The sequence below is a fragment of the Phaethon lepturus genome, unplaced genomic scaffold (genome assembly GCF_000687285.1).
Source record: "Phaethon lepturus isolate BGI_N335 unplaced genomic scaffold, ASM68728v1 scaffold56401, whole genome shotgun sequence".
In the NCBI taxonomy this organism is placed as follows: Eukaryota; Metazoa; Chordata; class Aves; order Phaethontiformes; family Phaethontidae; genus Phaethon; species Phaethon lepturus.
The window spans coordinates 1,343-9,368 of record NW_010518149.1 but is presented as its reverse complement, the minus strand read 5'-3'; the positions used below and the strand labels follow the sequence as shown (position 1 = coordinate 9,368).

General features: G+C 39.6%; 1 protein-coding gene across 1 annotated transcript in view; it reads right to left on the bottom strand.

The window, feature by feature from the left end:
- LOC104628117 (desmoglein-2-like) overlaps window positions 1–2,597 on the bottom strand; it is a gene marked incomplete at its 3' end in the record, with an annotated part of 3,714 nt that extends 1,117 nt beyond the window's left edge. Inside the window, exons 1-4 of the mRNA XM_010296599.1 lie at window positions 2,586–2,597; window positions 2,076–2,210; window positions 678–836; window positions 295–439 (exon numbers count right to left, since the gene is read on the bottom strand). Of these exons, the coding sequence (XP_010294901.1) occupies window positions 295–439; window positions 678–836; window positions 2,076–2,210; window positions 2,586–2,597 (451 nt within the window). The remainder of the gene's footprint in view (window positions 1–294; window positions 440–677; window positions 837–2,075; window positions 2,211–2,585) is intronic.
- Window positions 2,598–8,026: the final 5,429 nt, after the last annotated feature.

Genomic DNA, 8,026 nt, shown 5'->3' with positions numbered 1-8,026 from the left:
CCTGCTGAAGGACTCTGGTTCCTGGATTCGTGGTAGCTTTGACACCAAACCACACTGTGCCCTAAGAGGAAGTGCTGTCTCTGTTGCCTTTATGTGGATACTTTCCCTTAATCACACCACACAGCTTAGCCCTGAATAAAAACTTGCATTCACATGTGCATAACCTGGCCTACGCAAGCAAGAGAACGTACCCTTGTTACTGCAGATATGCTGCTGCAAAGAGTATATTCCCTTGTGCCCTTGCATGTGTTGGGAAAAGCTAAATGAAAAAAACAATTCTAAAAATAATGTTACCTGTTTCACTTAATTCTTCAATTGAACCAACAAAAACTTCATGCGAAAACACTGGAAAATTGTCATTTATATCCACAATTTTAATTGGGAGGTCTATTGGCTCTTCCAGTTTTGCTCCAGTCTTATCTAGTGCATGACCTCTAAGCTGAAGTAATACAGACAAAAACAATAAACAAATCCAATGAGTGACTGTGATATATATAATATATATAACAAAACCTAAGCACTATAGAAGCATATATAATATGCTTATAAATATAAGCACGTATCCACACACAAATATCCAGTAACATTAAAACTAATTGAAGCAAACACATTTGAACAAAATAAATAAAAAATGGATAGAAGGGCACCTATAAGGAAAAAGTTACTATTCAACTTACAAGCAGCATTGGAGTCTTTTCTCTGTCCACCCTTCCTGTTATGTTCAGGTCTCCAGTCTTTCCATTGATAACAAATAATCCATAAGGGGGTTCTGTTACTCCTTGACCAGATATAGTATAAGTTACCACTACCCCTGTATCTTCAAGATCAGAATGTATCTAGCAGGAATATAACAGATTAAATAGCATTTGGTAAATAAAACCACATTGAAACAATGAAAATATTCTTGCTATTTTTGTGATGAATAAACAAAAATAAACATTAAACACATTTCCCTGCACTCCTTTGAGTGCGGAGATGTTGAGATGAATGCAGGAAGAGCTGCATATGTTTGAGGATCTGGTGCAGGGAGATGACAGACATGATGGGTAGTGCAACAGTTGGGAACTGTGGAGTGGAGAGGTCTCTGGGAGAAGAAAATTTTGACTGCTTGGGCAAAGAGCATGGGATAGGATATAAGTGCAAGGAAAGGCTGGAAAACCACTGTGATAAGGTGAAAAGCTGGAGTGAAGGAAGAAGGAGGAAACTGGCTGATCAAATGGATGGGGCCAAATAAAATGTGGAGAAAGACCAAGGGCGGGGCGGGGGGTAAGTCTGGAACAATTTGTGAGCAGGGGAGATTTACTTGAAGTTACTTGAGAAAAATGTAGAAATAAAACATGACAACTTTCTAAGGTAGATCAGAACTAAGCGAGTGTGGCCACTGAGGAAGTGATAGGGTGGAGGAAGAAAGGCCAGACCTGGAGAGGAAGAGGTAGAAGAGGCTGTGTAGACTAGAGATCATACCCTTCCTCTACTGTCAGCAAACACCTGAAGCATCTGGAAAAGCACGTGTGCATTGTGCCAGCACCACCATCAAGGGGCAGCCCAAGCAGAGGGTAACAGCCTGCTACCATCTGCAGTTACTTTACATGCTGAAGTGACAGTGTGGTTTCAACACTGGTGCTGAAACAAATGCATATCACTCTTGCACAGTAAGAGTAACACCTTAGTTATTTTTACCTCTGTTTCCTAAAAAATTAGGCACACATAGTCATGCTCCATGTATACCCTTCTGCTGAATCACCACTAGCAGTTTTGGGACCCACTTGCCAAGTCCAGCCACAGCTGAGTAGGGGTGTTGGAGTGAAAAAACTCAAAGACATTGCATCGCCAGAAGTTTTATGAAAACTGGTGGCTGGGAAAAGACAAGAGACTGAGCCTAATCAAATTGCAAGAGCACCTCATCTGCTGAAGGAAAGAAATGGAAAGAAATGTGCCAATCTTCAACTGACATTTAATAGTCCTTTAAAATTAAAGAAATACTTGTGCATGTGTTTAGGGCAGCCGCACCCTTATTTTACATTTTCATCTCTATTTTTATGTGTATTCTGTATTTATGTCTTTTCTGGGCTTACTCTAGCAATTGGATTCTTATAGGAATTGTCCTCCTCTTCCCGTATGAAAGCCGGAGGGACTGTCCATTCTCTCTTGTGTCTCACTAGGCTGCTGGGGTGAGACAACACGCCACTCCTGCCACTTCGATTATAAACCTGTGAAAAAACAAGGGTGAATGTCAGCATTACATTTAGCCATTTCAGATGAATGCTTTATTGCTGCTGTTGCCCAGACTTCTGAATAGCTTTTACTCTTTCAATACCTAGTAACTTCGAAATCATGGAGCAACACCAGTCTTCCGAGCCACAATCTAAGAGCTATATGTTCCTCAAGTTGTTTGAAGAGGAAATTACACTAGTCCTTTCATCAAGACAGAATTAGTAAGACAGGCTTTAAATACATAAGCAAGTTCCCATGACCAGGAGTTGGTGAAAATAACACCTGTTCTGGAAGATTTAAGTGCTTGTCATCGGATGTGGGAAGAAGTTTGGCACTAAGGCTGTTTTGAACCACCATTTCAGCCTTATTACCCCGTTTACCATCCCACCAATACTCTCTCTGAAGCAGAATACATGAAAACAGCAGGCCTCTCTTCAACCCACCCACTATCTCTGCTATGCTTGCTCAACTGCCCCTGTGTCGGTTGGCTTCCAGATTAACAACTCAAAATGTTTCCACAATTAACATCTTCCATAAAATAATAGGTGATTTAATTTACAGAGAATTAAAAAAATTAAATTACAAATTTAATAATTTAGAGGCAGTTTCTCAAAGTTGAATACCACTCGGTTTGATGGATGTGGGAATCTATTCACTGATATTGGCTTTCATTTCACAGCTTTCATGTTTCAGAAAATGGTAAAAATCAAGATATTTATCAGCTGAAGTAAAGCACGCCTTTGACACCAGCTCTTTGCTCAGAGAGCGCATCTTCAGGCACTGATAAAGAAAAGCAGTTTTCCATTATTTCCTACCTTCACATAGAGTCCATTTCCATAATTCAAACAGATCTGCAATGGAAGTTATGATAATCATTATTAATTCTATGTCACTTTAGCAGTAATAGAACTTAACTGACATAACCTACCCCGTAAGAACAGCAAAACCGTAACGAAGAGGGCATCTGACCTCTATCAATTAATATATACTATTTACCCATAACAGCTTCTGAAAATTTTAGCCATAACCATTCACATTAAAAACATACACTATAATTATATAATTATTAAGTTTTGCACTCTTCTCCCTGCAGGAAACAGATAATGAGCAATTAATCTTTTTTTTTTAATAAATGCAGATTTTATAGTAATTTTTAAACAACCATTTTTTTTAGTGCTGAATAACACTTCAGTATTCCAAAATGATGGGAATTTGCCATTAATTAAAGTAAGTGTTGGTTGCCAGCAGCACCCTGAAGAAGCTCTCTCTTCTAGGCAAATCATGGATTATACAGGCTGTGGTGGGTTACCAACCACATGAGAGAACAGCACAGGTAAGATAACGTTTAAAAGCAAGCACTAATCAAAACGTCTGCTGAAGCGTAAACAACAGAACCAGCTCTCTACTTAGCACCTTGCTGGGAGGATAAATGGCAGATAAATACATACATCCCTTAAATAAGGCAGAGACATGTGGACGCTAGCAAGCAAATCATGCTTGTTCTGACAAAACCTTATACACCAACATACATCCAGTTTTGGGACTGCCCATCTCTTCGTGCACCAGGATAGCCTAGGACTGCTCGATGCACCATGCTAGATGGAAGGAACTGGAGCCATCAGTCAAATTACCAGAGACCAGTCTCCAGGCACCAGACTCCACAAGTAACAAAAACCCACAGAAATGTAGGCACTGGGAAACAACAATAACAAAAAGTAGGTTATTACAACATGTGAAACCAACAAATAGAGCTTTTGAGCTTCGTATAGGCAGAGAAGAGAATACTTTTATTGTTCGCAGAACTATTACATCTACCGACACTTTGGATCTTAGTTGTATTTTTTTTTAAATACTAATGCCTAAGGCAAAGCAGGCACAGAAAAGGTGATTTCCTACTGAAATAAGTCAAGGAGTATTTCTTTGTGTTACTCTTTGACTGGTTTCTAGACTGTTGACTGGACTCTGCCTGTTCATCGCTCTGACTCAGCCTTGATTGATGAATCAATGACAGCTTTTCTTTTTAAAAAAGATGTTATCTCTTTCCCACACAATGCAGCAGTACAGTGGATGGTGTTGAGCAATGTCGAAGACTGCTGTTTCAGCTTGCACAACAAAACTATTTTTCAAATGGCAACTTTCCCAATGTGTATATTCCAAAGACAAAAATCAGCAAGCACTAAGTTCCCTAACAGATATGCACTGTGAGGGCTACAGGATCTTACACATTAGATCAAGTTGTTTTCATTAATATTCTTGGTCTTATTTGTTTTTATTAGTTATATGGATTTAAAAAATATATTTTTATGATTAATAAGATTGTACCAGCAAGAGTGACAGGAGGATTTTTGTTTACAGTCAAGGTTTTCCAACAGAAGCCACAACTCTTTTGCAAGGTGAATAGTTGTCAAGATGTCATTGTGAACATCCTTGGTAAACATCTTACTGGTAAACTGAAGGGAAAAGTGTTTGTCTCAATATTGAATGGAGACAAGAGGCAGAAGGTGAGAAGTTTCCTTGTACTGGAAACCTGAGAACCACAGTATAAACTAAAGCATCTGAAGTCCAAGAAAAAGCAGGTCTTCCACTGACGTGCATTATCAAGAAAGCGGAGAAAATCCCATTAGCCATTATAAACAGGAAGTCTCTCATAAAGATAACTAAAAGTAAAAATTAATTTGTTTGCAAATGCTGCAAAGCATCCTGTTTCATTGCTAAGACAGTAAAAAGTACTTTAAATTTTGTACTTTTCTATCTGTGGCCCACAGGCAACCTCATAATGGACCTTAAGACATCAATAAAAGGTGTTTAAGAATGGCAATTTTATTTGTGAGATGCATAACTAGATTTGGAACAAATATATAAAGGGATCCTGCATTTTTATTGAAATTCTTTAAAGGATCCAAAAATTTTAAAAAGGGGAAAAGCACTTTTCAATAAAATTTTCTTCAAGAAAAATTGTAAAGTCACATATCCAATAGGTGTTGAATTCTGAATTTTCCCCTTTTTTGATATCCTAGAGCTGCCTTCTATTAAAAGGCTTAGAGTAGGAAAGCTCTGTCTGTCATTTGATGTGGATAATAGCCTTGACACAAAAAATAGACATCTACTGATGACGCCTGTTTATGACACAGAGCTGAGAAGGCACTGTCAGAAGAAAACTGGGTGGTTACAGAAAACGAGGTGGAAAACCCGAGGCCTGAAGTAATAGAAATGGAATGAAATGCTACACAAAAGCAGCAGGAGTAGGTGAGAGGGCAGGAGAAAGAAGGGAGTGACTGCTGTGTATATAGGGAGTGCAAGGCTGCTCTTGCCCAAATCCATGTTCATGTAGAGTCAGGAAGTGACTAAAGGACAGACACAGCGTAGCTTTATAATGTAAAGGTGCGGACTGAGCAAGGAAGCAAGAAGATATGCGTCTGTATTTGCTACGCTATGAAACAGTAAGTCCTAGAAATGCGGTCTTTCGTGTATGCTGTGTCTGGAGATTTGGATCTCACACCTCCTGTTAGTCAGTTTGGTGTTGAAGATGATGGACAAGTGGAGATCTTCCACACTTAGAGAACCAGGCTGAAGAGACCATCCAAGGTTATCTACTAGTCCATCTCCTGGCCCTGGGGCAGGATGAACTACACTAAGTGCTTCCTGACAACTGTTTAACCTGTTCTTAAAAACGAGTGATGGAGGTCCCACAGCCTCACTAGCTAACCTAAGGCAGTGCCTAGCTAACCTTACAGATGGAAAAGTGCTTGTTAATTTTTATGCTAATTTTATTATCCTAATTTTTAAGTCTTTGCAAGTTGATCATATTGCTGTTTGGATGAGATTCAGTTTCAGATTAAGGCACACAAATTTACATGTCTACATGAATGCTAACTGCCTAAACTGTTATACTCAACAGAAATATAACCAATACAGACAAGGACATCAGAGAGCATTTCAATTCACCCCAAAGCCAGTCTACATCTTCTCTTCCTCTCTGGACTCCACTGACTGTAGCCATGTCTACTTTGTAAGCCAAATACGAGAGGATCTGTAGAGCAACACAGTTGCTACTGAGAACCCAACACTACACAACCCATGTTTTGTGGTTGCTGCTTCAGACTAAATTTAGCCTGGTCCCACAGACCAAACACCCACGAGTAGATGGATGCATCTCCCAACGCAGTTTCACCCAGGAGGGATCAGATTCACACTGGAGATTTGCTTTGAAGCACAATTTGATCCAAACAAATAGGTGCACTCTGCATCCGCTGCATCTCCATTTACCATAACAGAAACTCAAACACCTATATTGGGATGTCTTAATCTCAAACCGAATCTCACTCTTTGACATGTTGATAATGCTCTCATGGAACAGTGTAATTCCTCTGTCTTCACAATTACACTTCATATATCTGAAAACTTACCATGCATCTTGCTCACTTTCTTTTTGCAGTTCCTAGTTCTTTAATTTCACTTCAGGAATCACAGAACAGGACTTATGGAATTTAGATTGCATTTTTTGCTTTCCTTAATCTCTCCTATGCATATTCACTTTATTATGAAGTCTGGTGTCCAAAATAATACACCACTTTAATTCAATAGGATGGATAAAATACTAGATCTTGCATATTTCTCACCTGCTTTCATATCTCACCATAACACTACTTTCCCCCCTCCCCTTTTTGGAACAATATTAAGTTGTTGAATCAATACACAGATGCTTGTAAACATTTTTACCATGTTTCAACATGGTCCTGGTGATAGAAGCTAGGTTGCTTTGAATTACCTCACTTTTGCTCTTTCTAAACCTAACTATCATGTTGGGTTTTTTTAAAATTTAACTTGTTTTATGACTTTTGAGAAGTAATTACTACTGGCTCTGACATTACAATACTGATCTAATGTATTCTGGACTGAATTTCATCATACCAGCCTAAGTCTAACATCCCACATCAAGGAAGTACAATCTGAGAAGACATTCAGAGAAAAAAATAAGTTTTGATACTCGCATAGTAAAGTTCATACATCTGCCAATTCTTCTTTCACTCAAATGCAGGAAGCGTTCTAGGATTTCCTCTCTTGAAGATGCAATGTCCACCCCTTCAGAAAGGAACGAGAAACCTCCAAGTCTAATAATCCTCAATAGCCATGCTTGCTCGCCAGGCCCACGGCTCTGGGTGTGTGACCTGGACACACACCAAGTCAAGCCCAACCCTACGGGTGCACTACCATCCTGCATGCCCAGACACCCCTGGAGAACGGCTGGCAGCAGGGACATGGCAAAAGCTGTTGTGACCTCTGCGAGGTACCCAGGGATGAAGATACAGGGATATAGCCTGCAGGCAGGGAAGGAGCGCAGACGACCAAGAGGTACTTCCAGGAAAAGCAGGTAGAGGAAGAACTTACAGTAGAAGATGCTTTGGGAAGACACTACTTTCAGACTGGTTTTGTTTTTCAGTAGTTTTGTAAGGTTTTGAAGTTATCAGTGCCATTTTTGCATGTCTTAAGACATAATTGTCCCCAATCTGATGTTCTCAAACAAGCAACTAGACTTTCTGCCACATGAATGGCTTTGTCCAGATTAGGGAAAAAACCCAAACCAAAAAACCAACCAAACAAAAAAGGCAAAACCCAGCAGTGCCTCTCTCTCGCCCGACATCAATCAACTAAGGCAGCTTTATTTGCTCTAATATTTGATCTAACAATGAGGCATTTAGACACCAAACTGAGTTCACTCTTAGTATACTGGACCCTGTGCCAACTTTAGCCGAGGCTGAGGATGGTGAAGATTGAGAAAACTACCTGAAAGGGGGTTGTGGTGAGGTGGGTG